The sequence below is a fragment of the Trachypithecus francoisi genome, unplaced genomic scaffold, assembly GCF_009764315.1.
Source record: "Trachypithecus francoisi isolate TF-2019V2 unplaced genomic scaffold, Tfra_2.0 Lachesis_group12, whole genome shotgun sequence".
NCBI lineage: Eukaryota > Metazoa > Chordata > Mammalia > Primates > Cercopithecidae > Trachypithecus > Trachypithecus francoisi.
This window is the reverse complement of record NW_022681457.1, coordinates 5,841,831-5,868,860: the sequence shown is the minus strand read 5'-3', so window position 1 is coordinate 5,868,860 and position 27,030 is coordinate 5,841,831. Positions and strand designations below refer to the sequence as shown.

Here is a 27,030-nt window from a genome sequence, read left to right as displayed (position 1 = left end):
CTCAGTTGCAAGTTTTCATCTTGATGACAGGTTCGAATGATAGTATTTTGGACATGTTGCACTAAATAAATACATTAGTAAAGTTGATTTCACCTATTTGGTTTTTGTTTGTTTGTTTGTTTTTGTTTTTGTTTTTAATGTTGCTTCTAGGAAATTTAAAATTACACATGTGGGCTGGGTGTGGTGGCTCACGCCTATAATCCCAGCACTTTGGGAGGCTGAGACTGGATGGTCACTCGAGGCCAGGAGTTTGAGATCAGCCTAGGCAACATAAGGAGACCCCGTTGCTACAAAAAATTTAAATAAAAGTTTAGCCAGGTGTGCTGGCAGGTGCCTGTAGTCCCAGCTACTCAGGAGGCTGAGGCGGGTGGATTACTTGAGCCCAGAAGGTCAAGGCTGCAGTGAGCTGAGATTGTGCCACTGCACTCCAGCCTGGGCAACAGCGAGACTCTGTCTTAAAACAAACAAACAAACATTTCACATGTGGTTCACATTCTTTTTCTTTCTTTTTTTTTTTTTTTGAGACGGAGTCTCGCTCTGTCGCCCAGGCTGGAGTGCAGTGGCACGATCTCGGCTCACTGCAAGCTCCGCCTCCCGGGTTTAGGCCATTCTTCTGCCTCAACCTCCCAAGTAGCTGGGACTACAGGCGCCCGCCACCTCGCCTGGCTAGGTTTTTTTTTGTATTTTTTAGTAGAGACGGGGTTTCACTGTGTTAACCAGGATGGTCTCAATTTCCTGACCTCGTGATCTGCCCGTCTTGGCCTCCCAAAGTGCTGGGATTATTACAGGCTTGAGCCACCGTACCCAGCCTCACATTCTGTTTCTATTGGATAGCACCAACATAAATTATTATTATTTTGTGACTGTGCCTATGCTACCAATATTACCATTTTTTCTGCCTCTCAGGTATATCTGGGTTTGGTTTTGTTTTTATCCCTGCTTACTATAAAAGTAATTTTTGTTCATTGAAGAAAAAAATCACAAAAGAATAAAAATTGTCCATAATTCCCAACAGATAGAGTTCACTGCTAAGAAAACTTGGAGTAGGTCCTATGTCCTTCCAGTTTTTTTTTTTTTTTTTTAGACAGAGTCTTACTCTGTCACCCAGGCTGGAATGTAATTGGGGGGTCTTGGCTCAATGCAACCTCCACCTCCCGGGTTCAAGCAATTCTCCTGCCTCAGCCTCCCAAGTAGCTGGGATTACAGGCATGAGCTACCATGCCCAGACTCTTTTTTCTTTTTAAGATGGCGTCTTGCTCTGTCGCCCAGGCCAGAGTATAGTGGCGCCATCTCAGCTCATTGCAACCTCCACCTCCCTCTTGCCTCAGTTTCCTGAGTAACTGGGATTACAGGCGCCCACCACTACCCCCGGCTACTTTTTGTATTTTTAGTAGAGACGGAGTTTTATCATGTTGGCCAGGCTGGGCTCGAACTCCCAACCTCAACTGCTCTGAGCGCCTCGGCCTCCCAAAGTGCTGGGATTACAGGTGTGAGCCACCGCGCCCGGCTTCTTTTTCTCCTTTTTCTTTTGGTGCATATACTCTGATACCTAATTCTTCGGCTTCTTTGTGATGACACAGGATGCATCTGAGGTTCTCAGTTTCCTCTGTTAATACCGTAACACCACATTCCCCCAGTGCCTGTCCCCTTCTCCCTTGTACACATCATTATCTGGGCTTTGCAAATATGATCCGATGGCTGTGTGACCTTCTGGGCCTCAGTGCACCCGGCGTGGTGATCAGTAGTGAGGACCCTGTGAGATCCTGCCTCCCATGCTCTGACCCAGCACTGCCTCTCCTGTGGACCCCAGTCCCACCCCTGAAAGGCGGCAGCCAGGGTCAGAGGTCAAGAGCTAGGACTCGAGCCGGGCGCGGTGGCTCAAGCCTGTAATCCCAGCACTTTGGGAGGCCGAGATGGGCGGATCACGAGGTCAGGAGATCGAGACCATCCTGGCTAATACGGTGAAACCCTGTCTCTACTTAAAAATACAAAAAACTAGCCGGGCGACGAGGCGGGCGCCTGTAGTCCCAGCTACTCGGGAGGCTGAGGCAGGAGAATGGCGTAAACCCGGGAGGCGGAGCTTGCAGTGAGCTGAGATCCGGCCACTGCACTCCAGCCTGGGTGGCAGAGCAAGACTCCGTCTCAAAAAAAAAAAAAAAAAAAAAAGAGCTAGGACTCGAACCAGAGGGCCTGGATCCAATCCCAACTCTGCAGTCAACTTCTGTGTGACCCTGGGCAAGTCACTGCACCTCCCTGGGCCTAATTCATCATGCTTCATGTGAAACCCTTGAAGTCTGATGCGTTTTGGCATTCTGATATTAGAAACATAATAATAGTTACCATAGGTTTTATAACATCTTAGTGGTCTTGAAACATGGGAATTTCTAGAATGAAATGTTTGGATAGTCACGAGTGGGATCAATAAAAGCTTTAGTTTCATGTGACCGTGCGCGGTGGCTCACATCGGTAATCCCAGCACTTTGGAAGGCCAAGCTGGGTGGATCATCTGAGGCCAGGAGTTCGAGACCAGCCTGGCCAACATGGCGAAACCCTGTCTCTACTAAAAATACAAAAAAATTAGCCGGGCGTGGTGGTGGGCACCTGTTGTCCCAGCTACTCGGGAGGCTGAGGCAGGAGAATGGTGTGAACCCGGGAGGTGGAGCTTGCAGTGAGCTCAGTGCAGAGATGGCACCACTGCACTCCAGCCTGGGCGACAGAGCCAGACTCCGTCTCGAAAAAAAAAAAAAAAAAAAGACTTATTGCCCACAAAGCATTTAGAACAGTGTCTGGCATCAAAGACTTGTTCAATGTGTCTTAGTTGCTGGTATTAGTATTTTTACTTTTTATTATTTATTTATTTATTTTGGGGATGGGGTCTCCCTGTCACGCAGGCTGGAGTGCAGTGGCATGATCACAGTTCACTGCAGCCTTGACCTCCTGGGCTCAAGCGATCCTCCCATCTTAGCCTTCTGAGTAGCTGGGACCACAGGTGCGCACCACCACACAGGGCTAATTTTTGTATTTATTTGTAGAGACAGGGGTCTTGCTTTGTTGACCAGGATTGTCTTCAACTCCTGGGCTCAAGTGATCCTCCCACCTCAGCCTCCCAAAGTGCTGGGATTACTGGTGTGAACCACCATGCCCAGCCTTATTTTTTTTATTTTTAAAACTAATGCATAGTGGCCAGGCAAGGTGGTTCACGCCTGTAATATCCCAGCACTTTGGGAGGCCAAGGCAGGCAAATCACTTGAGATCGGGAGTTCAAGACCAGCCTGGCCAACATGGTGAAACCCCGTCTCTACTAAAAATACAACATTGGCCGGGCACGGTAGCTCACGCCTGTAATCCCAGCACTTTGGGAGGCCGAGGCGGGTGGATCACGAGGTCAGGAGATCGAGACCAGCCTGGCCAACATGGTGAAACCCCGTCTCTACTAAAAATACAAAAATTAGCCAGGCGTGGTGGCACACACCTGTAATCCCAGCTACTCGGGAGACTGAGGCAGGATAATCGCTAGAACCCGGCAGGCGGAGATGGCAGTGAGCCGAGACTGTGCAACTGCACTCCAGCCTGGGTGACAGAGCAAGACTCTGTCTCAAAAATAAAATAAAATAATGTATCACTGGCATGGAATAAAATACCGCATTTTAAGTGTAGTTTGGGGAGTCCTAACAGTTGCCTTCCATCATGTAACCACCATGCCACTGTAGCACGTGTCAGTCACCCCAGAAAGCTCTCTCACACCCTTCCCTGTCTGCCCCAGACACCTCACCCACCCACACACGCAGAGACGCCCGCTTAGAACACCCAGAACACAGTGTGGACGGATCCACCGTGCCAGCTCCTTTGGGTTCGGCTTCTTTTGCTCAGTGTCACCCCGGAGAGATTCTTCCGGGGGTCACAGTAGCCAGGTCCCTTTTGTGGCTGAGCCGCAGCATCCTCCACACGGCCACACTTTGCAGTGTTTATCCAGTCACCTGCTGATTATCATTTGGGCCGTCTCCAGCTTAGGCAGTCCAGAGAAAAAAAATGCTGCGAACACCCACGTAGAAGCCGTTGCGTGGACATCTGCCTTCATTTCTCTTGAGGAAATACCCAGGAATGGAACAGCCAGGTCGGATGGCCACTCCAGTTTTAACTTTTTTTTCAAAAGTTTTTTCCTCCTCAATGCCAAAATTCTTGTTTTTACATTTCTTTTTAAATTCTTTTCTGTAGAGAGAAGGTCTCCCAATGTTGCCCAGACTGGCCTCAAGCTTCTGGGCTCAGGGGATCCTCTCACCTTGGCCTCCCAAAGTGCTGGGATTATAGACATGAGCCACTGTGCCTGGCCCCCAAAATTTTTTTTTTTTTTTTTTTTTTTTGAGATGGAGTCTCGCTCTGTCACCCAGACTGGAGTGTGGTGACACGATCTCAGCTCACAGCAACCTCTGCCTCTCAGGTTCAAACAAGTCTCCTGCCTCAGCCTCCCAAGTAGCTAGGATTACAGGCATGCGCCACCACGCCCAGCTAATTTTTGTATTTTTAGTAGAGACGGGGTTTCACCAGGTTGGCCAGGCTGGTCTTGAACTCCTGACCTCAGGTGATCCACCCACTGCAGCCTCCCGAAGTGCTGGCATACAGGTGTCAGCCACCATGCCTGGTCATCCCCAAAATTCTTGAATCCAGTTTTAACTTTGTAAGTAACTATCTTTTTTTGTTTTCTTGTTTGATCGTTTTTCATTCTTTCTTTCTTTCTTTTTTTTTTTTTTTTTGAGACAGGGTTTTACTTCATTGCCCAGGCTAGAGTGCAGTAGCGTGATCAGGGCTCACTGCAGACTTCCCTTTCCAGGCTCACGCAATCCTCCCACCTCAGCCTCCCTAGTAGCAGAGACAACAGGCACATGCCACCACGCCTGGCTAATTTGTTTATTTTATTTTTATTTTTATTTTTATTTTTGTAGAGATGCAGTTTATGCGCTGTTGCCCAGTCTGATCTTGATCTCCTGGGCTCAAGTGATCTGCCCACTTCAGCCTCCCAAAGTGCTGGGATTACAGGCATGAGCCACCCCGTGCCTAGTCCCCCAAAATTCTTGAATCCAGTTTTAACTTTGTAAGTAACTATCTTTTTTTGTTTTCTTGTTTGATCGTTTTTCATTCTTTCTTTCTTTCTTTTTTTTTTTTTTTTTTTGAGACAGGGTTTTACTTCATTGCCCAGGCTAGAGTGCAGTAGCGTGATCAGGGCTCACTGCAGACTTCCCTTTCCAGGCTCACGCAATCCTCCCACCTCAGCCTCCCTAGTAGCAGAGACAACAGGCACATGCCACCACGCCTGGCTAATTTGTTTATTTTATTTTATTTTATTTTTATTTTTGTAGAGATGCAGTTTATGCGCTGTTGCCCAGTCTGATCTTGATCTCCTGGGCTCAAGTGATCTGCCCACTTCAGCCTCCCAAAGTGCTGGGATTACAGGCATGAGCCACCCCGTGCCTAGTCCCCCAAAATTCTTGAATCCAGTTTTTTTGTTTATTTCTACACGGAATCTTGCTCTGTTGCCCAGGCAGGAGTGCAGTGGCACTATCTCGACTCACTGCAAACTTCGCCTCCTGGGTTCAAGTGATTCTTGTGCCTCAGTCTCCCAAGTAGCTGGGATTACAGGCACACGCCACCACACCTGGCTAATTTTTGTATTTTTAGTAGAGACAGGGTTTCACCATGTTGGCCAGGCTGGTCTCGAACTCTTGACCTCAAGTGATCCACCTGCCTCGGCCTCCCAAAGTGCTGCGATTACAGGCCTGAGCCACCGTACCCAGCCTTGACTCCAGTTTTAACTTCATAAGAAACTCATCAAACCATGTTGCAATGTGGTCGTACCGTCACAGCACAGCACGGGAGATCCAGCCACCCGACCCCGCCTGCTCCCGGGACCCTGGTGATCCCCCCACAGCCCTTGTCAGTATCTCCGTGACTGATCCGTGTCTCCCTCTCCCCAGGTGATCCGGACGGACACGTTCAAGCACTTGCGGCACCTGGAGATTCTGCAGCTAAGCAAGAACCTGGTGCGCAAGATCGAGGTGGGTGCCTTCAACGGGCTGCCCAGCCTCAACACGCTGGAGCTTTTTGACAACCGGCTGACCACGGTGCCCACGCAGGCCTTCGAGTACCTGTCCAAGCTGCGGGAGCTCTGGCTGCGCAACAACCCCATCGAGAGCATCCCCTCGTACGCTTTCAACCGCGTGCCCTCGCTGCGGCGCCTGGACCTGGGCGAGCTCAAGCGGCTGGAGTACATCTCGGAGGCGGCCTTCGAGGGGCTGGTCAACCTGCGCTACCTCAACCTGGGCATGTGCAACCTCAAGGACATCCCCAACCTGACGGCCCTGGTGCGCCTGGAGGAGCTGGAGCTGTCGGGCAACCGGCTGGACCTAATCCGCCCGGGCTCCTTCCAGGGTCTCACCAGTCTGCGCAAGCTGTGGCTCATGCACGCCCAGGTAGCCACCATCGAGCGCAACGCCTTCGACGACCTCAAGTCGCTGGAGGAGCTCAACCTGTCCCACAACAACCTGATGTCGCTGCCCCACGACCTCTTCACGCCCCTGCACCGCCTCGAGCGCGTGCACCTTAACCACAACCCCTGGCATTGCAACTGCGACGTGCTCTGGCTGAGCTGGTGGCTCAAAGAGACAGTGCCCAGCAACACGACGTGCTGCGCCCGCTGTCATGCGCCCGCCGGCCTCAAGGGGCGCTACATTGGGGAGCTGGACCAGTCGCATTTCACCTGCTATGCGCCCGTCATCGTGGAGCCGCCCACTGACCTCAACGTCACCGAGGGCATGGCTGCGGAGCTCAAATGCCGCACGGGCACCTCCATGACCTCCGTCAACTGGCTGACGCCCAATGGCACCCTCATGACCCACGGCTCCTACCGCGTGCGCATCTCCGTCCTGCATGACGGCACGCTCAACTTCACCAACGTCACCGTGCAGGACACGGGCCAGTACACGTGCATGGTGACGAACTCGGCCGGCAACACCACCGCCTCGGCCACGCTCAACGTCTCGGCCGTGGACCCCGTGGCGGCCGGGGGCACCGGCGGCGGGGGCGGCCCTGGGGGCGGTGGTGGTGTTGGAGGGGGCAGTGGTGGCTACACCTACTTCACCACGGTGACCGTGGAGACCCTGGAGACGCAGCCCGGAGAGGAGGCCCTGCAGCCGCGGGGGACGGAGAAGGAACCGCCGGGGCCCACGACGGACGGTGTCTGGGGCGGGGGCCGGCCCGGGGATGCGGCCGGCCCTGCCTCGTCGTCTACCACGGCACCCGCCCCGCGCTCCTCACGGCCCACGGAGAAGGCGTTCACGGTGCCCATCACGGATGTGACGGAGAACGCCCTCAAGGACCTGGACGACGTCATGAAGACCACCAAGATCATCATTGGCTGCTTCGTGGCCATCACGTTCATGGCCGCGGTGATGCTCGTGGCCTTCTACAAGCTGCGCAAGCAGCACCAGCTCCACAAGCACCACGGGCCCACGCGCACCGTGGAGATCATCAACGTGGAGGACGAGCTGCCCGCCGCCTCGGCCGTGTCCGTGGCCGCGGCGGCCGCCGTGGCCGGTGGGGGTGGCGTGGGCGGGGACAGCCACCTGGCCCTGCCCGCTCTGGAGCGAGACCACCTCAACCACCACCACTACGTGGCTGCCGCCTTCAAGGCGCACTACAGCAGCAACCCCAGCGGCGGGGGCTGCGGGGGCAAAGGCCCGCCCGGCCTCAACTCCATCCACGAACCTCTGCTCTTCAAGAGCGGCTCCAAGGAGAACGTGCAAGAGACGCAGATCTGAGGCGGTGGGGCCTGGCGGGCGAGGGGCGTGGAGCCCCCCACCCTGGTCCCAGCTCGGGCGCAGCCTGACCGGGACCCCTCCCTCCCACAGCCCAGCCCACCTTCTGGGACCACGCAGGGAATTGGGGAGAGGTGGCTTCCGGCCCCATCTGGGGCTCGGACTCCCAGTGAGGACAGGGTGGGGCTCCAGGAACGGAGTCTCTGGGGTCCTCGCCTCACCCCCACCAATCCCCGGTGACGGGAGGGGACGTGGGACCCAGGAGAAGTGGCGTTTCCTCCTCGCTCTGCGCGTTTCCTCCTCGCTCTCCCGACCAAGCGTTCCCGGCCCGCCGCCTTCCAGGGGAGAGAGGAGCTTTTTCCAGGGGTGTCCTTTCCCCTCGGCCCCAGACACCCTCCTTTTACGGTTCAGTTTTTGCAGTTTGACGCCCGTCCCTCCCTCCCAATCCTCCGCCCTCAAAACTGAAGAGATGGACACGTCGCCAGAGCTCCCGGCCGGCGGTCCCTGTCGTCGGCAGAGGGTGGCAGCCTCCACCCGCCCCAGCCCCACCTGCCCCATAGACACTTTTGATACTGAAGGGAGGTTTGCGTCAACGACTACCTGCTCTGTAATTACTTTAAAAAAAAAACATGGAAAAAGTAAAAAAATATTTTTTTTGGTCATGAAAGCACGGAGGAGCGAAAACAAAGTGAATGTGGGTGGGGGCAGAAGGCGAGGCTGGAGAGCCAGCCTCGCGGCCCCGTTGGGAGGGTGGGCCGGGGCACCTCTGGGTGGTCTTAGGCCCCTCAGCCTTCACGCTGGAGACCCCAGAGAAGGTCTGATTCCCTCTCCTCCTAAACTCCTCCCGTAGCACCGCCAACCACACCCAAACCCAGGTGGGAACTTAGAACAAAGGAAATCTATAGTCCCACAGTCCTGGAGGCTGGATGTGATCCAGGTGCCAGGAGGACCAGGCTCTCTCTGAAACCTGGGGGTACCTCGGGGGGCTTCCTGCCTCACCAGCTTCTGGTGGCCCCAGGCTGTCCTGGCTGATGGCTGTATTATATCACCCCAGTCTTCCAGCGCCTGCCGCTGTAACCTCTCATCTCTTCCCTCTGTGTGCCTCTGTCTGTGTCCAACTCCCCCCACCCCCCTCTTTTTTTTTTAATTGAGATGGAGTTTCATTCTTGTCGCCCAGGCTGGAGTGCAGTGGCACAGTCTTGGCTCACTGCAACCTCTGCTTCCCAGCTTCAAGCGATTCTCCTCCCTTAGCCTCCCAAGTAGCTGGGATTACAGGCATGCGCCACCACGCCTGGCTAAATTTTGTATTTTTAGTAGAGACGGGGTTTCACCACGTTGACCAGGCTGCTTTCAAACTCCTAACCTCAGGTGATCCACTCACCTCGGCCTCTCAAAGTGCTCGGATTACAGGTATGAGTCACCGTGCCTGACTTTTTTTTTTTTTTTTTTTTGAGACAGAGTCTCGCTCTGTTGTCCAGGCTGGAGTGCAGTGGCACAATTTCAGCTCACCAAAGCCTCTGCCTCCCAGGTTCAAGTGAATCTCCTCCCTCAGCCCCCTGAGTAGCTAGGATTACACGCGCCTACCATTACACCCAACTAATTTTTGTACTTTTAGTACAGAAGGGGTTTCACCATGTTGGCCAGGTGACCTGAACTCCTGACCTGAAGTGATCCACCTGCCTCAGCCTCCCAAAGTGCTGGGATTATAGGTGTGAGCCATTGCAGCCTGCCTAACCTCCCCTCTTCCAAGGACAGAGGTCAGACTGGACCAGGAGCCCCCACCTCCAGTATGACCTCAGCTCCATCCTTAGAAAAACCCAGTTCCCAAATAAGGTCCCATTCTGAGGCCCTGGAGGTCAGGACTTCTGTGCTTCCCTTTCTGGGCGACAATTCAACCCACAACAGGGCCCAATCCAGAGTGTCTCCACTGCAGACCTCCTCAAGGCTGCTCCGGAGGATGGGCGCTGAAGGGGAGGGAGGCCAAGTGGGAGGCTGGGGCTGTGGCCTCTGGGGCACAGGAGCTGTATTTCTGGCCTGTTCAGTGGGAGGCTGGAGGGCCGGATCGGGTGGGCCTGGGGCATCAAGGGCACCACAGTGCCGCCCAGAAGGGCAGGAACAGAGTCCTCAGAGGGCAGGGAGCAAGCCCGGAACAGGCCGGGGTGTTGCCGGCACAGTGAGCAATTGTTGGGGGGATTGGGGGAGGGGGTGATGATGTCTTTTCAGGGGGTCAAGGCGCCTGAGTTGCAGCCCCTGGACAGCTAGCGCTGGCCGGGGCTGCCATCTCACGCCACTGGGGGAGGCAGAGGGAGTGACAGAGCCATGCAGGGCCTTCTAGCGCCTTCCCACGCTGAGGTGGCTTCAGGGATACAGCCCTGAGGACATGTAGGCCTGCGCCCAGCCCCCTTCTCCCCTGGCAGTGACCCAGCCTGGACCCCGTACACGGCAGCTATGGACACTGTGGGGACACTCAGGCCCCAGGAGGAGTCAGAAGGTGGGGATGGCGGTAGGCCCCCCACTTCCATGAGGTGCCTGGCCCCTGCCCCCTTCCTGGATCTCTCTACACCCGGGCATCTTATCTCCCCCACACCTGGGGCTCCTGGCTCTGGAAGTCAGTTCCTCCTTTATCAGCAGCAGCAGCAGCCTCTGGGCGCCGCGTCGGGGTTTCGGCCCCTCTCTGTCTGCGTCTGTCTCCTCTCTCCTCCTGTCAACTTGGGGCTCTCGCCACCCGGTGCCCGTCCCCCCACCCCGTGCTCCCGTTCACGCTCTCTTTCTCTCCAGCCTCTTTCCAGCGCCAATCCTAGTTGCTATGGAAACACTGCAGCGGGTACCAGGTGGTGGCTGGGGGCAGGGAGCCCGTGCTGCCGCAGCCTGCGCCATTTCCGATGCCAGGCACCCTCGAGGCACAGTGGCTGGGGCTCATGTTGGGGGTGCTTGGCCTCTCCAGGCCTCGAAGGCTTCTCCTGGGCTGATGCAAGCTGAGGAACAGGAGGGACAGACGTGGGAGTGGGAATGTCACATGGGAGGCAGCTGGTGGCACGATGGGGGACAGAGTGAAAGGTGGCAAGTCAAGGTGAACCGAAGGATGATCAGAGCGGAGGGAAGCTGTGGACGGGGGCGGAGGCTGCAGGAAGGGGACCCATGCTGCGGGGCTAGGGAGGTTGGACCTGCTGAGGCAAGGGCACATCGAGGAGAAGCCGCAACCAGGGCTCCCGCTGCCTCCGGGAGGGCTGGGGCACGGCCAGCTTGAAGCCTCCCTCAGACCTTGGCCACCTGAGGACGAGGAGGAGAGGTGAGCGCAAGGGGACAGACAGAGCCCAGAGTCCCTGTCACCATCTCTTTTCCCCACCCAAAGCAAGATGCAGTTTCCATGACAACCTGGCCGGCCAGATAGGGGGCAGGGGACTGCAGAGGAAATTTTCCACATCAGCAGGGAGCAAGGAGGGTGTGCTACAGGGGAAAGGGGGACACACAGGGCTCCCGGAACCCCCGGTCACCATGATCACTGTGCCGGACCCGGGAAAGTGGACAGAGCACACGGAAGGATTCTCCCGCCTCCACTCCAGCAGGCCCACGCCCCCACACTGGGTCTGCGGGAAGGGGGAGGACTGAGCCCAGAGGCTCAAGGGTCAGATGTCCAAAGAGCAGCAGCTGCCCAGGCCTCGTGCAGGGGGCAGCCAGCAGCCCAGGGAGCCGGGCCACAGACACCACGCTCAGGGCCATGGCTGACAAGGGCCCATGGAGGGTGGGCGTGGTGGGCTACGGCCGCCTCGGTGAGTTCCTGACCATCCTGGGCCTCCTTCCCCAAGCCCCTTCCTAAAGCCCCCAAGGCTCTCTGCCCTCCACAGACACTTTTCTCTGTCTCTATCTGCCCCTAGCTGTGTCTCTGGGTCTGCCCAACACAACCCCACCCTGGGTCTCTGTCTCCCTTCTCTCAGGGCCTCTGTCCACCACACTGGGTCTCTGCCCCTGCCCCCATCTCTGTCTACCCTCCCCCTGACATCTGAGTCTGTCCCCACCTCCTCTCTCTCTGGGCCTGTGTCCTCCTGTCCCTCTGAATCTCTGCCCCTGGCCCCATCTCTGTCTCCCCGAGTCTCTGTCCTCACCTCCTCTCTCGGGGTCTCTGTCCCCTCTCTCTGGGCCTCTGTCCCCCCCTCCTCTCTCTCTGGGTCTCTGTCCCCCCCTCTCTGGATCTCTAGCCCTCTCCTTTCCCTCTCCTCAGGACAGTCCCTCGTCTCCCGCCTGTTGGCTCAGGGACCAGAACTTGGCCTAGAACTTGTTTTTGTCTGGAATCGTGACCCAGGACGAATGGCAGGGAGCGTGCCCCCTTCTCTGCAGCTCCAGAAGCTTGCTGCCCTTAAGGAAAGGTCAGTGACCTTGCCATGGGAGAGTGGAGCTCCCTGAAGCTCCTGTCCTGGCCCTCTTAGCCACTGTGTGATCTCAGGGATTCCCTGATCCTCTCTGGGCCTTGGTTCAAGCAAATGTGAAACGGGACGAGCCCATTCATCTCATTTCTCCTCCCAGGCCAGGGAAAAGAGGGGCAGCCCTCAGTAGACTCAGAGGGAACTTTGGGAAGAAGAGGCCTAATACCTCTCCAAGACCCTCTGCCTTCTTTCCCCTCTCCCAGGCACCCTGATCTGGTTGTGGAAGTGGCCCATCCCAAAATAATCCATGAATCTGGGGCACAAATCCTGCGCCATGCCAATCTCCTGGTAAGCCCCACCCCAACCATTGACGCGGAGCCCTACCCCTTGTGTCTTGGTCTCACCCCACCCTAAAGTGGATATCCTTCCCTGACCTCAACCCTCTCCTCCTTCATCCACCCCAGGTGGGGTCCCCCTCAGCTCTAAGTGACCAGACCACAGAGCGGCAGCTCTTGGAGGCCTCACAGCACTGGAACCATGCTGTGTTTGTGGCCCGAGGGGCCCTGTGGGGCACTGAGGACATCACGAGATTGGATGCAGCTGGGGGCCTCCGGGTGAGAGCCTGCTGGGCTCCCCAGGAACCAGGGGAGGCCTGCAAAGACCCCACTCCCCCTAACCCGGGCTCTTGCTTCCAGAGCCTTCGTGTTACCATGGCCACACACCCCGATGGCTTCCGGCTCGAGGGACCCCTGGCTGCAGCCCACAGCACCGGGCCTCGCACTGTGCTCTACGAAGGCCCTGTCCGCGGGCTCTGCCCCTTTGCCCCCCGAAATTCCAACACCATGGCGGCGGCTGCCCTGGCTGCTCCCAGCCTGGGCTTCGATGGGGTGACTGGTGTGCTTGTGGCTGATCTCAGGTGAGCAGAGTGAGCAGGGTGTTGGGCTGAGTCCAGGCTAACCAGACTGACCGCCCCACTTGTCCTAGCCTCACGGACATGCACGTGGTGGATGTAGAGCTGAGCGGACACCCGGGCCCCAGGGGCCGAAGCTTTGCTGTGCACACCCACAGAGAGAACCCTGCCGAGCCAGGCGCGGTAACCGGCTCCACCACGGTCACGGCCTTCTGGCGGAGCCTCCTAGGTGCGGCCAGGCCCCTCTCCCCTGGCCCTGGGCTCCTGCGTTCTGCAGAGCTTGGGGATCCCGGGCTCTCGCTAGTTCTGCAGCTCTGGTTCTGTATTTGTTGACCTTTATTTCCTTAACCTCTCTCCACGACTTTGAATCCTGGCACCGTGGATGTCTCCATCTCTGTCCGCGTCCCCTCTCCGAGTCTCTGTGCCCGCCTCTGATCAGGACTCTCTCTGTCTGTGTCCACCCCCAGGGCTCTGTTCCGCTCTCTCCGAGTCTTCCTCCACCGCCCCCAGGCCTGTCCCCTCCTCCCACCATTGCCTCCCCCAGGTGTCGGTCTCCTCATCTCTCCTCTGTCTCACTCGCTCATTCCCCTCTCTCCCCGCAGCCTGCTGCCAGCTCCCCTCCAGGCCGGGGATCCATCTCTGCTGAGAAGCTTCCTCCCTCCCGAGACGAGATCATCTTACTGGCCTCTCACTACCACTGTCCCAACCCTGCCTTGCCCCACTTCCCCAGGATCTCCCTTCTGACTCAGTAAAGATCACCGCTGTCTGCCCCTGCACCGCCTGCCGTCCCTGGTCCCTGTTTCCCTTGTGTGACGTCACGCTGCGTCTGCGCACCGCGCATGACGCCATCGCAGGGGGCGAGCTCCCACGAGAGCGCGGCGCCAGGAAGCTATCGCGACAGTGTACCCACTACATTTCCTAGAAGCTCTGAGCGGTAGTGGGCGCGGCCGTACGCGAAGGAAGGGCCTCTGAGGCGCACTTCCGGGATTTGCCGCGGGGCCCGACGGAAGTTGTAGTGCGGCATTTTCTAGGCCCGTCGGCGGACTTCAAGGCCGCGCGGCCCGGGCGTTCGGTGGGGAGCAGGAGTCACGCGGGGCCCCACGGGAGTCGTAGTCCGGCGCGCAGGGATCACCGGGAGCTGTAGTCCATCCCGCCTGCCCAGTCAGCGCGGTGCTGGCCGCCCCGCACTCGGAGCACAGAGCCGCAACCCAGGAAGGGGATGCGGAAGCCCTTGGCTTGTTGGAGCGGAGAGGCAGGCGGGGTGAGGGGCGTTGCCAGGCAAAGGGCGAGCGCCGTGGTTGGGGTTCGGGTCGGTGAAAGGCTCCATTCCTTGGTGTCCGGGGAAGGGGCCTGGTTGCCGGGTATAGGAAAAGGAACTCCTGTTGCTTAGTGACTGGGGAGGGGGCCCCGTTGCCAGGTGACAAGAGCAGAGAGCCTCGCTGCTTCATGACCGGGGAGTCTTCTGTTGCTAGGAGACCGGAGGGGACCCTATCACCTAGAGACAGGGGAGGAGGACTCTCTATTGCTAGGTGCTCGGAGGACAGACTTTGTTACCTAGTGCGGTGGGGAAGGGGCTCTGTTGCTAGGTAACCACAGAGTGCCCGGTTACCTAGGGACAGGGGAGGCGGGTTCCTCTGTTGCTAGGTGACCATGATAGGGACCCTTTTACTTAGAGACCTGATGAGGGTGGTTCTCTGTTGCTAGGGGAGCAGAGGAGACAGCCTTTTTCGTAGGAATAGGAATAGGGGATGGAGGGACGTGTACTGTCAGGGAGCGGGGTCAGGGGCCCAGTGTCCTCCCGCGCTGCCCCGAGCCCCAGCTCAATCAATGACGATGCCCCAAAGGCCTGCTGGGAGGTTGGACCTCTAGATCCCGGGCCCCTGAGGACCTTCTTCCCCTTCCAACCTCCAGCAGGAGCCGAGGACGGCATGTCCCAGGCCCCGGGAGCACAGCCGAGCCCACCCTCTGTGTACCACGAACGGCAGCGCCTGGAGCTATGTGCCGTCCACGCCCTCAACAACGTTCTGCAGCAGCAGCTCTTTAGCCAGGAGGCTGCCGATGAGATCTGCAAGAGGTGACCGTCACCCACCCCGGCCCCTGGAGCAGCAGGGCTCCGGCAGAGCGACCCACCTGGGTCTCGCCACCAAGCAGGCGCTGAGCCTGGGGGCTTTCTTCTGTCCCCAGCTCACTTGCCTAAGCCAGACGCTGGGGACTCTGGGGAGATGTTGCCTCCTGTGCCTGTCTGTCCCTGTGGCCTCAGCCCTAGCCAGGCCCCAATCCAATGGTCCTTTCTTTCTTTAGAGACAATGTCTGGCTGTGCTGCTCGGGCTAGTCTTGAACTCCTGAGCTTGTGATCCTCACACCTCAGCCTCCCCAGTAGCTGGGATTACAGGCTCACCCAGCTTCAGGCATCTCTTATCTGGGCCCTGTCACAGCTCTCCAGTCCATCCTAAACACGCCCCCGCCCTACTTAGGGCCCTCCCGATAGCAGAGGCTGAGCCTGCCTCTGCAACTTCAGCCCTCACAGCCCCCCTCAAACCAGACTCTCCACTCCCGTGAGCCCTCTTGTGCAGCCTCTGGGCTTCCAGGTACTTCTTTCTGCCTGGTGTGGCTTCCTTCTCTGCCAGCATGGAATGTTCCTCTTCACTATTCACGATGTCCAACCTCGCTCCTTGGCCGGGCGCAGTGGCTCACGTCTGTAATCCCAACACTTTGGGAGGCCGAGGCAGGTGGATCACTTGAAGTCAGGAGTTCCACACCAGCCTGGCCAACAGAGCAAAACCCTGTCTCTACTAAAAAATAAAAAATAATTAGCTGGGCGTGGTGGCACACGTCTGTAGTCCTAGCTACTCTGGAGGCTGAGGTGGGAGAATTGCTTGAACCTGGGAGACAGAGGTTTCAGTGAGCCAGGCAACAGAGCAAGACTCTGTCTCAAAAAAAAAAAAAAAAAAAAAAAAAATCCATCCTTTATCATCTCTTACTCCCTCCTCTCTGTCCCCACGTCCCTGGCCCCAGCTCAGGCCTGACCCTCTCCTGCCCAACCTGCCCGTGGCCTCCAGTCTCTTTCTGCCTTCAGTGCCCACTGATCCTAGCGAGTCTTTCTACACCTGGAGATGGGCCTGCCTCTCCTGTCTCTTGCTCAAAGCCGCCTCTGGCTCCCAGACATCCTGAGTCCCAGCCCCTCAGACTGATCATTATGGTATTTACTCATCTCCTCTGTCCTTCAGAACAAGGACCCACCAGCTCTTTAATACCAAAGCCATGTTGGAGACCCTGAGATGACTCAGACTCAAGTGCCAGCCTGAGGGTGGCGAGGGAAACACATATACACAAACACACAAGCCTTTTCCTCCCATGCCCTGCCTGCCCAGGGCCCAGACAGGGAACAGAGGTGCAGCTGTTCAGAGGCAGGGCCCAGAGACAAGTGGCGGCAGGTGGAAGAGCCTTCCTGGGCAGGGGAAGAGCTGGAGGAAAGGTTGGCGGGGGTGGGGCGGGGGCGGTGGGCACCAGGGATGTGGCTGGGGCCAGGGGGCCAGGAAGGAGGGTGCTGAGGCTCTGAGGTGAGGCCACCAGGGCCAGACCACGCAGGGCCTTGTGGGACTCTGTCCCGGGGGAAATGAGGCAGCAGAGTGGGCTGTGAGCAGGGGAGAGGTGAGGGCAACCCCATGGGAGAAGCAAGCAGTGTTAAATGAGGGTGATGCGGGCAGCTGTCATCGTTGAGGTAGCTCAGTTCACTGGGGGAGCCCAGACAGGGCCCCGACCCAGCCTGAAGGTCACGAGCCTCCTCTCAGAGGATCTGACATCTGAGGCGGGTCTTGAAGGACAGAGGAAGGGACTGGGAGAGGGACAGGGACTTTGTTCAGGGCGCTGGGGAGCTATGGGAGAGCTGTGAGCAGGGGAGGGCCAGGGCCGCATGGGAATGGACTGGAGGGAGGCTGGAGGCTGGGGGAGAAGACAGAGCCCAACTGGGGCCTTGGGGACAGGGCAGAGTTGGGGCAGGAGAGACAGGACTTGGGGGTGGATGAGTTGTGGGGTCTGAAGCGGGGAGAGTCAAAGGCTGATGCAACTTGTGGCCCCTGGGACCCCCATTTTGTGGGGCGGCCTTTCCAGGGGTCCCCAGCTCAACTCTGGCCACCCCACTACCAGGCTGGCCCCAGACTCCCGGCTGAACCCTCATCGCAGCCTCCTGGGCACCGGCAACTATGACGTCAACGTGATCATGGCCGCTCTGCAGGGGCTGGGCCTGGCCGCCGTGTGGTGGGACAGGAGGAGGTAGGCCCCAGAGCAGCACAGCACATCCTGGGCCGGGCACAGAGGGCACCCTGTAGTGCGTGAGCCTGTTGGGGGGGTCAGGGAGGGGAATGTGGCCGGGGGGGTTGGCATGAGTGCGGGAAGGCTGGCGCTGATGGGTTAGTGGGGGAGATCAGGTGGTCGCCAGGCTGAGATGCTGGGTGGATGATGGTTACCAGGTGAATGCTGAGTAGGTGGTTGGATGTGTTGGGTGAGGGGGAGCGAGGGGATTGGGTGTTCATGGTCAGTGGACAACAGACAGGAGGCTGGGGAGTTGGGTGGATGAATGGGAGGTTTTGATGGCTGGCTGGCCAGTGGCCAGGTGTGTGGCTGGTGGATGAGGGATAGACCAATGGCAGGTGGGTCAAGAGTGGGTGAGGGCTGGGGGCATGGCGAGTCCACTGTTGGGTAGATGGCTGGCTGGGTGGTGGCTGGGTGGTGGGTGGGTGGTGGACAGTAGATGGCTAGTTGGATGGTGATGGTGACAGGGAGGTGAATGCATAGATGGAGGTGAGTGTCAATCGTCCTTGGGAAGTTGGCTGGTGGCTGGGAGGCCCGGTGGGGTGGGCGGATCATGCCTGGATCCTGGGTGGCTGTGTGAGGAGTAAGTTGGTGGGTGGGTGGCTGGACAGACAGGGTGATGGTGGTTGGTGAAGGGCCGATGTGAGTTGGGTGAATGCTGGGTGGATGGGTGGGAGGTCTGGTTGGGCGGCTGCATGGGTGGGAGGTTTGAGTGGGCGGGTGAACGGATGAGTGTCGGGAACCAGGGTGGCTGATGAAGGAGCACCTCTGGGTGGGCTCAGGAGGCCCCCACCACCGCCAGCCTGGGCCCCACATGGTCAGCCACACTTCACCAGGGGCGGAGCAGGCCCTGATGGCCGTGTCCCCTCTCTGCCCACACAGGCCCCTGTCCCAGCTGGCCCTGCCCCAGGTACTGGGATTAATCCTGAACCTACCCTCGCCCGTGTCTCTGGGGCTGCTGTCACTGCCGCTGCGCCGGCGGCACTGGGTGGCCCTGCGCCAGGTGGACGGCATCTACTACAACCTGGACTCCAAGCTGCGGGCGCCCGAGGCCCTGGGGGACGAGGACGGAGTCAGGTGAGCCCAGCAGAGGTGATTCCAAGACCAGGGGCCTGAAACCCCACTCCCCAGAGGGAATGCCCAGGCTGGCTGAGCCTCAGTCTCCCCATTTCTCCCACCCAGGGCCTTCCTGGCGACTGCGCTGGCCCAGGGCCTGTGCGAGGTGCTGCTGGTGGTGACCAAGGAGGTGGAGGAGAAGGGCTGCTGGCTTCGGACAGACTGATCTCAGCTGACCGTCGGCGCCCACAGCACAGTCCCTGCGCGTCCCCCTCTGACTGCACACACTGCGTGCCTGGGAAAGGCCTGGGGAGGCCCGGCCCCCTCCCCACACCCCTGCTCCCCACTGCCGCTGCTGCCTCAATAAATCTGCTGATTTTCTGCCGGCCTGGCCTGTGTCTGACTGCCCCGCCCTTCTGGGGCCCCTTCCACTCAGTCACTCCCACTTCTCTGACAGGCCAGACACCCTGATGGGTGGGGCTGAGAGCCCAGGAGCCCTCCTGGTTCTCTGCCGCCTCATGCCAGTTGCTCACTGCTGGGCCTCAGCTTCCTCATCAGTGACACAGCAGAAAACAATACAAGTCCGTGCCCCTGGGGCTCACGCTCCTCCGGCGCTGGAGAGAGACCAGTGGCGAACGGATGAGTTTGATCTGGGTTCCACGGGGGTACTTGCTAAGGAAAAAGCAGGTGTTTACTTCTTTATTCGATTGATTGAGACAGGGTCTCACTCTGTCACCCAGGCTGGATTGCAGTGGGTCAATCACGGCTCACTGTAGCCTTGAACTCCTGGGCTCAGGTGATCCTCCCACCTCAGCCTCCCAAGTAGCTGGGACCACGGGTGCATGCCGCCATACCTGACTACTTTCTTTTTCTTTTTTTCTTTTGAGACGGAGTCTCCCTCTGTCACCCAGGCTGGAGTGCAGTGGCCGGATCACAGCTCACTACAAGCTCCGCCTCCCGGGTTTACGCCATTCTCCTGCTTCAGCTTCCCGAGTAGCTGGGACTACAGGCGCCCGCCACCTCACCCGGCTAGATTTTTGTATTTTTTAGTAGAGATGGGGTTTCACTGTGTTAGCCAGGATGGTCTCGATCTCCTGACCTCGTGATCCGCCCGTCTCGGCCTCCCAAAGTGCTGGGATTAAAGGCTTGAGCCAATGCACCTGGCCCTGACTACTTTCTTTAAATTGTTTTGTAGAGATGGGATCTCACTCTGTTGCCCAGGCTGGTCTTGAACCCCTGACCTCAAGCAATCTGCCTGCCTCGGCTTCCCAAAGTGCTAGGATTATAGGTGTGAGCCACCATGCCTGAGTTTACTTCTTGACTCTCCATTCTATTCCGTTGATTGGTAGGTGGGCAGAACAGCGGCCCCAAAGATGTCCACACCCTGGCCAGATGTGGTGCCTCATGCCTGTAATCACAGTGCTTTGGGAGGCTGAGGTCCACAGTGTGAGACCAGCCTGGGCAACATAGCAAGACCCTGTCTCTACAAAAAAAAAAAAAAAAAATTAAAAATAAGTGGGATGTGAGGCCAGTGGCTCACATCTGTAATCTCAACACTCTGGGAGGCCGAGGTGGGTGGATCACCTGAGGTCAAGAGTTCAAGACTGGCCAGGCGCAGTGGCTCATGCCTGTAATCCCAACACTTTGGGAGGCTGAGGCAGGCAGATCACGAGGTCAGGACATTGAGACCATCCTGACTAACACGGTGAAACCCCATATCTACTAAAAATACAAAAAATTAGCCGGGCATGGTGGCGAGCGCCTGTAGTCCCAGCTACTTGGGAGGCTGAGGCAGGAGAATGGTGTGAACCTGGGAGGCGGAGTTTGCAGTGAGCCGAGATAGCGCCACTGCACTCCAGCCTGGGAGACAGAGCAAGACTCCATCTCAAAAAAAAAAAAAGGTTCAAGGCCAGCCTTGCCAACATGGTGAAACCCCATCTCTACTAAAAATACAAAAATTAGCTGGGTGTGGTGGCGGGTGCCTGTAATCCCAGCTACTCGGGAGGCTGAGGCAGGAGAATCGCTTGAACCCAGGAGGTGGAGGTTTTGGTGAGCCGAGATGGCACCACTGCACTCCAGCCTCGGCAACAGAGGAAGACTCTGTCTCATAAATAAATAAATAAGCGGGACGTGGTGGCCTGCGCCTGTAATCACAGCTACTTGGGAAGCTGAAGCAGGAGGATTGCTTGAGCCCAGGAAGTTAAGGCTGCAGTTAGCCATGATCGTGAGTGAGAGAGACCTTGTCTCAAAAATATAATAACCCAGGCATGATGGCTCACATCTGTAACCCTAGCACTTTGGGAGGTAAAAACAGGAGGATCACTTGAGCTCTGGAGTTTGAAACCAGCCTGGGCAACATAGCGAGACCCTGTCTCTACAAAAAAATTCAAATAAGCTAAGCTTGGTGGTGCACACCTGTGGTCCCCGCTACTTGGGGGTTGAGGCAGGTGGATCCTTTGAGCCCAGGAGGTCGAGGCTGTAGTGAGCCATGACAGAATCACTGCACTCCACCCTGGGTGACAGAGTGAGACCCTGTCTCAAAAAAATTAATAAAGATAAATATAATAGACCAGGCACGGTGGCTTACACCTGTAATCCCAGCACTTTGGGAGGCCAAGGCAGTCAGACCGCAAGGTCAGAAGATTGAGACCATCCTGGCTAACACGGTGAAACCCTGTCTCTACTAAAAATATAAAAAAATTCGCCAAGCATGGTGGCGGGCGCCTGTAGTCCCAGCTACTGGCTGAGGCAGAATGGCGTGAATCCAGAAGGTGGAGCTTGCAGTGAGCCGAGATCATGCCACTGCACTCCAGCCTGGGCGACACAGTAAGGCTCTGTCTCAAAAAAAAAAAAATTAGGCCGGATGCAGTGGCTCATGCCTATAATCCCAGCACTTTGGGAGGCCAAGGTGGGTGGATCACGAGGTAAATAAATTGAGACCATCCTGACCAACATGGTGAAAACCGTGTCTCTACTAAAATTACAAAAATTAGCTGGCCGTGGTGACACACGCCTGTCATCCCAGCTACTCAGGAGGCTGAGGCAGGAGAATTGCTTGAACCCGGGAGGCGGAGGTTACAGCGAACCAAGATCGCGCCACTGCACTCCAGCCACGCCATTGCACTCCAGCCTGGTGACAGAGTGAGACTCCGTCTCAAAAAACAAACAAACAAACAAAAAACAAAAATTAGCTGGGTGTGGTGGCAGGTACCTGTAATCTCAGCTATTTGGGAGGCTGAGACAGGAGAATCGCTTGAACCCGGGAGGCAGAGGTTGCAGTGAACTGAGATCGCGCCACTGCACTCCAGCCTCAGCAACAAGAGTGAAACTCCATCTCAAACAACAAAAAATTAAATTAAGTTAAAAGATGCCCTGTCCTAATCCCTGGAGCCTGTGAATATGTTGTGTTACTCGGCCAACAGGGAGTGAGGTTGTGAGTGGGATTAAGGCTGCCATGACCTTGAGACAGGGAGAGTGTCCTGGATCCCCCGATGGGCCCCGTGTCATCACGAGGGTCCTCACAGCGGAGGAGGGACACCCTCCCAGCTCCCACCCTGTGAGGAGGCCCAAGGGAACACCAAAAGTTCCTGTCCCAGCAGTGGGGGCTTTTACAGGGTTCCCATGGGGCACTGCAGGGACCAGAGGACAGAGAAGAGATCCTGGGACAAGCGAGTCGCATAAAATGGCCCAGAGACAAGGCTGGCCACGGAAGGCTGAGGAGGGCTCTGCAGAGGCTGGCGGGGCAGGGGAGGGCACTCCAGAATTGGAAGTCATCCTGGATGAGACCTAGAATGCTACAGCTGTTTATCGCCAGAGTTATTTGAGGAGATGATGAAAGAGGAGGGTGGGTCCCTGCCAGGAACCCAACCAGGCGGGACCTCCGAGGGCAACCTGGGAGCGGCGAGAAGGGAAGGGCAGGTCAGCTCTGGATGCAGACACCCCTCTGGAGCTGCAGGCTCAGAATGGAGGGGGGACCAGAGGCCAGGAGGCCAGGAAGGAGGCTGGGAGGGCAGGGCTGGAGCCAGGCCCCTGAGGGGGACAGAGAGCTGGGTCTGAGCCTGGTGGGCCCTGGGAGGTGAGGAGGCAGGAATGAGTGAAAAGTGCCCAGGGGCCTGGCTGAACCCTGGGACCCCCGTTAGGCACCTGCAGAAATGGGGGACTCAGGCACAGGGAGGCAAGGGGTCCCCGGCTTGGGGCGCATCCCCTCCAGGAGCCATAGACCCTTGCGCCCAGGCAGGCAGTTCATCCAGGCAGCCCACGAGCTGCCCATGACCCCCCGGCAAGGTGGAACTGATGCCGTGCAGGACACGCTCACAAAAGCCCTCGCCACGCAGGGACCAGGGTGTGGCAGGTTCTGGTTTGCAAGTTTTCCCAAGGTCAAAGGGCGGGTCGTAAAGTGAAAAGCCAGATAGCACCGAAGGGGAAGCTGCTGGGGGCTGCAGACAGCCCAACTCCAGGACAACTCAGACCCCTGCACCTCCTGCCCACCCGCCAAGCTCCCCATGCCTCTGCTGGTGTGGGTCTTGCTCTCTGCCCCGTCTGGGTGTCTGGCCCCAGGCCCCTGGCTAAGCCCCCTCTGTCTCTGTGTCTACCTCTGTCTCTCGCTTCGCCTGAGTCTCTCTTCTCTCTCTCTCTTGCTGGGCGTTTCTCTGCACCCCTCTCTGCCTCTTTGACCCTGTCTCTGTCTCTCCCCCTCGATCTCAGTCTCTCCTCAACTCGCTGTCTCTCCCCTCTGTCTCTCTGTGTCTCCACCCTTCTCTCTGTGCCCCTCCTCTTCTCTCTGTGCCCCTGGGCCCCTCCCTGCCACCCTGTGCCTGTTGCCTGTCCCATCGCAGGTCCCAGACAGACTGGCGGGGGCCTGAGTGTTGCTATTCTTGGGCCTGAGTGGCAGGAGGGGCTGTGGCCCCCAGGTGCGTCCTGGGCTATGGCCAAATAAGGTCCGGAGTGAGGAGCCCAGGGAGGAGGAGCTGGGGTGGGGGGTGGGGGGTGGGGGGAGAGGGGCCAGCTGACCTCCTGCTCCCACTCCCTCCTGCCCTAACCCCCACATTCTGGCAGGTGAGAGCTGGCAGGGCAGACCAGGTCATCGCATCAACTAAGCACTTAACTGCGGGCCCCTCACAGTGCAGAGCGCCTGTGCCTCCACCCACTGGGACCCCTCTTCCCAGGAGATGGCCTCGGGACTCAGAGGGCTGCCGCTTGCCCCAGGGCGCCCAGCCAGGCCCGTCCCAGAGCTGAGGGGGCTGGGGCACCCCCCGCAGATGCCAGCGGCCTCTCAGCACCCCCAGGCTGCAGAAGGGGAGAGGGAGGGGCTACGGTCACGAGGCAGGTGCAGGGCAGGTGCAGGGGGAGGGGGACAGCTGTCCCGCACCCCCCGGTGGTGACAGCTGCTGCCCGATTTAGCTCACAGTGCTGGGTCTGGCCAGATAAGGCAGTGGCGGGGGGGCGGTCTCACCCCCAGGGTACCCCTTAAATCACACGGTCAGGCCCAGGGTTCAGCCGCCACCGATGCCAGGTGAGAGGGTCTGCTCCTTCCTCCACCTCCTGCCGCAAGGCTCCGCGCGTCTTCTCCCTCTGTCTCCCTGTCTCCTCTCTCTCTCCATCCCTCTCTCCTCTTTCTCCCTGTTTCTGTCTCTCTCCCCATCCGTCTTTCTGTGTCCCTTTCTCTTTATCTCCCCAGTTCTCTGTACCTCCTTCTCTCCCACCTCATCTCCCTTCCTCTCCTCTCACTGTCTCTGTCTCTTATTCTCTCTATCGTTCTCTCCATCTCTCTCTCCCCCACCTTCTCCGTCTGTCTCTCTCTGTCTCTCCATCTGTCTCTTCCTCCCACCCCTTCTCTGTGTCTCTGTCTCCTCCCCCCAACCTTCTCTCAGTCTCCCTCAGCACCCCCTGTTTCTCTTTCTTACTCCCCATCTCTCTCTGTCTCTCCCTGGCTTTGTATCTCTGTGCCTGTCCCTCTCACCCCATTTCTCTCTATCTCTGCCTCTCCCCCATTTCTCTGTCTGTCCCCCACTTCTGTCTCTGTCTCTCCATTTCTTTCTATCTCTGCCTCTCCCCCACTTCTCTCTCTCCCCCACTTCTCTCTGTCTCCCCCGTACCTCTCTGTCTCTCCCTCCATTTCTCTCTGTCTCTCCCACACTTCTATCTCTGACTGTCCCCTATTTCTCTGTCTCTGTCCCACACTTCTATCTCTGTCACTCCCCCACTTCTTTCTGTCTCTGTCTCTCCCCATTTCTATCTCCCCCATTTCTCTCTGTTTCTCCCCCACTTTTCTCTATCTTTGACTCTCCCCCATTTGTCTCTGCCTCTCCCCCACTTCTATCTCTGTCTTTTTCCCATTTCTGTCTCTGACTCTCCCCCACTTCTGTCTCTGTCTCTGCTCCACTTGTCTCTGCCTCTCCCACACTTCTATCTCTGTCTCTGTCTCTCCCCCCACTTCTCTCTGTCTCTGCCTGTCCCTCACTTCTGTCTGTCTCTTCCCCATTTCTATCTCTGACTCTCCCCCACTTCTTTCTGTCTGTCTCTCCCCCCATTTCTCTCTGTCTCTGCCTCTCCCCCACTTCTGTCTCTGCCTCTCCCCCACTTCTGTCTCTTCCCCATTTCTATCTCTGATTCTCCCCCACTTCTTTCTGTCTCTGTCTCTCCCCCCATTTCTCTCTGTCTCTGTCTCTCCCCCCACTTCTCTCTGCCTCTGTCTGTCTCTCCTGTCTTTCTCTGACTCCTCCTCTCTCCCCAGCTCCCCGGATGAAGCCCTCCCTCCGGGCCTCTGTGGTCCCTGCTGAATAAAGCTGTTTCTGTCCTCACCTCTCTCCCTTCTGCGCCTCCTTCTTTCCTTCCTCACTCCTCTGCCTCTCAGCTCAGCCCCCAGCCCTGATCCTGGGTCTAGGGGGTGGGAATTCCGGAGGTGGGGGTGGGGGCTCCTCCCTCCCAGAGACAGAGATGGATGCAGAGAGAGAACCAGAGACAGGCACGGAGAGAGACAGAGAAAGAGACTGAGTAAGACAGAGACAAGATGGGGGCCATAAGCTCAGAGATGAGAGAGACGGCAGATCAAGGAGACACAGCATGTGAGAGACAGGGAGACACAGAGAGAGACTCAGAGACAGAGACCAGGCAGCGTCCCCACTCCAATACACACAAACAGACACAGGGGACAAGGGCCGGGCAGGGCTGGGCAGCCTTCCCTCCCCCTCCAGGCCAGGCCAGGCCAGGCAGTGCCAGGCCCAGGACAATGGGCCCTTGTCAGGGCTCCAGAGGAGCGGGCCAGCTGGGGAGGCCTGTGGGCTGGGCCACGGAGGAGGGGTGGCCACAACAGCTGCTGGGTTGGGGAAGGTGCACCTCCTGGGGGCCTGGCCCACAGCCTCCACCCTCAGACTCTCCTCCTCCCCTGGCCTCCCTTCCTGGGGTCTCTGCCTACTCCCAGCCTACTTTCTCTGCTCTGCCTGGGGAAGGGGACGGGTATTTATGGAGCACCTGCTGTATGCACCCAAAATGCCTCCTCACCTCTCCTCAGATACCCCGCCTCCCGCCTCGCGTGTCCTCGGCGCCCTCTACTTGTTCCTCCTGTGCCTCTGGCTCCTTCCATGGAAGAAATAGGCAATGATTAAGCACCTGATGTTTCACAGGCAATTCCCCTAACTGCGTCTGCACCTTCCATCCTTCTTGCTTTCCTGTCCCTTCTGCCCCAGTTCCTTTCTCTTTCTGATTTGCTTGGTCTCTCCTGGGAAGGAAACCGGCATGTACTGAGCACCTACTATGCGCCGAGGAGTTGAGGAACACGGCTCCTCTCTTACTACATTCTTTCCTCCCCCCACCCCCATTCCTTTCTTTCTTTTTTTCTTTCTGGGACAGGGTCTCACTCTGTCACCCAGGTTGGAGCGCACACAATCGTAGTTCACTGCAGCCTTGACTTCCTGGGCTCAAGCGATCCTCCCACCCCAGCCTCCTAAGTAGCTGGAACTCCACGCACCACCATGCCTGGCTAATTTATTATTATTATTATTACTTGAGATGGAGTTTTGCTCTTGTCACCCAGGCTGGAGTGCAATGGCATGACCTCGGCTCACTGCAACCTCCACCTCCTGGGTTCAAGAGATTCTCCTGCCTCGGCCTTCCGAATAGCTGGGATTACAGGTGCCTGCCACCATGCCTGGATAATTTTTAAGTATTTTTAGTAGACAGGATTTCACCATGTGGGTCAGGCTAGTCTTCAACTCCTGACCTCAGGTGGTCCACCCACCTCAGCTCCCAAAATGCTGGGATTACAGGAGTGAGCCACCGCGCCCAGCCTAATTTGTGTATTTTTTGTAGAGATAGGGTCTATGTTGGCCAGGCTGGTCTTGAACTCCTGTGCTCGAGCGATCCTCCCACCTCTGCCTCTCAAAGTGCTAGGATTACAGACACGAGCCACAGTGCCTGGCCCCTTTCTTCCCTCTCTATTAGTTTCCTCTCCTTTCTGACGTTCTGCTCTCTCCTGGCAGAGGAGTGGACACATTTTGAGTGCTTACTGTGTACCAGACACTTTACATACCTCTCTCCTCACTCTCTTCCTCCCTGGTCCCTCTCTGTCGTCTCCCTGTGTTTCTGA

At 57.5% G+C, this 27,030-nt stretch overlaps 4 protein-coding genes across 17 annotated transcripts in view; 3 read left to right on the top strand and 1 right to left on the bottom strand.

The window, feature by feature from the left end:
• Positions 1-8,470, top strand: part of LRRC4B (leucine rich repeat containing 4B) — a 34,975-nt gene extending 26,505 nt beyond the window's left edge. The window contains 1 exon segment of the mRNA XM_033224211.1: positions 5,970-8,470. Within this exon segment, the coding sequence (XP_033080102.1) occupies positions 5,970-7,811 (1,842 nt within the window). The 3' untranslated portion in view covers positions 7,812-8,470.
• A 1,581-nt stretch (positions 8,471-10,051) lies between these two features.
• On the top strand, positions 10,052-13,855 carry ASPDH (aspartate dehydrogenase domain containing). Of its 5 annotated transcripts, none has more exons than XM_033224213.1 (7): positions 10,052-10,632; positions 12,028-12,172; positions 12,433-12,517; positions 12,634-12,783; positions 12,865-13,085; positions 13,154-13,308; positions 13,682-13,855. In XM_033224213.1, the coding sequence occupies exons 1-7, from the start codon at positions 10,257-10,259 to the stop codon at positions 13,723-13,725; spliced, it is 1,176 nt and encodes a 391-aa protein (XP_033080104.1). In that variant the 5' UTR covers positions 10,052-10,256; the 3' UTR covers positions 13,726-13,855. The 5 variants fall into 5 exon arrangements, with proteins under 5 accessions (XP_033080104.1, XP_033080103.1, XP_033080106.1 ...); XM_033224216.1 differs by lacking the exon at positions 10,052-10,632 and adding an exon at positions 11,440-11,578; XM_033224212.1 differs by lacking the exon at positions 13,682-13,855 and having other exon boundaries at positions 13,154-13,639.
• Positions 13,856-14,106: 251 nt separating this feature from the next.
• JOSD2 (Josephin domain containing 2) lies at positions 14,107-18,831 on the top strand. 8 transcript variants are annotated; one of them, XM_033224229.1, is made up of 5 exons: positions 14,107-14,340; positions 14,994-15,153; positions 17,226-17,351; positions 18,273-18,467; positions 18,573-18,831. In XM_033224229.1, exons 2-5 carry the CDS (start codon positions 15,008-15,010, stop codon positions 18,670-18,672), a joined length of 567 nt encoding a protein of 188 aa, XP_033080120.1. In that variant the 5' UTR covers positions 14,107-14,340; positions 14,994-15,007; the 3' UTR covers positions 18,673-18,831. The 8 variants fall into 8 exon arrangements, with proteins under 8 accessions (XP_033080120.1, XP_033080119.1, XP_033080121.1 ...); XM_033224228.1 differs by having other exon boundaries at positions 14,991-15,153; XM_033224230.1 differs by having other exon boundaries at positions 14,132-14,151; positions 14,991-15,153.
• EMC10 (ER membrane protein complex subunit 10) overlaps positions 15,153-27,030 on the bottom strand; it is a 33,143-nt gene continuing 21,265 nt past the window's right edge. The window contains exons 7-8 of one of the 3 annotated variants that reach the window (XM_033224218.1): positions 18,980-19,118; positions 15,153-15,871 (exon numbers count right to left, since the gene is read on the bottom strand). In XM_033224218.1, coding sequence (XP_033080109.1) covers positions 15,726-15,871; positions 18,980-19,118 — 285 coding nt within the window. In that variant the 3' untranslated portion in view covers positions 15,153-15,725. Of the gene's footprint in view, positions 15,872-18,313; positions 19,119-27,030 lie in introns of those variants that run through there. The other 2 variants (XM_033224219.1, XM_033224220.1) reach the window with 2 other exon arrangements.

Coding starts and splice junctions, on each gene's coding strand:
- ASPDH (XM_033224212.1), top strand. CDS start 10,257: ATGGACACTGTGGGGACACTCAGGCCCCAGGAGGAGTCAGAAGGTGGG. Junction 12,784..12,864: donor ATGCAGCTGGGGGCCTCCGG/GTGAGAGCCTGC, acceptor TCTTGCTTCCAG/AGCCTTCGTGTTACCATGGC. Junction 13,086..13,153: donor GTGCTTGTGGCTGATCTCAG/GTGAGCAGAGTG, acceptor CACTTGTCCTAG/CCTCACGGACATGCACGTGG.
- JOSD2 (XM_033224229.1), top strand. CDS start 15,008: ATGTCCCAGGCCCCGGGAGCACAGCCGAGCCCACCCTCTGTGTACCAC. Junction 15,154..17,225: donor GCCGATGAGATCTGCAAGAG/GTGACCGTCACC, acceptor CCCCACTACCAG/GCTGGCCCCAGACTCCCGGC. Junction 18,468..18,572: donor GGGGACGAGGACGGAGTCAG/GTGAGCCCAGCA, acceptor TCTCCCACCCAG/GGCCTTCCTGGCGACTGCGC.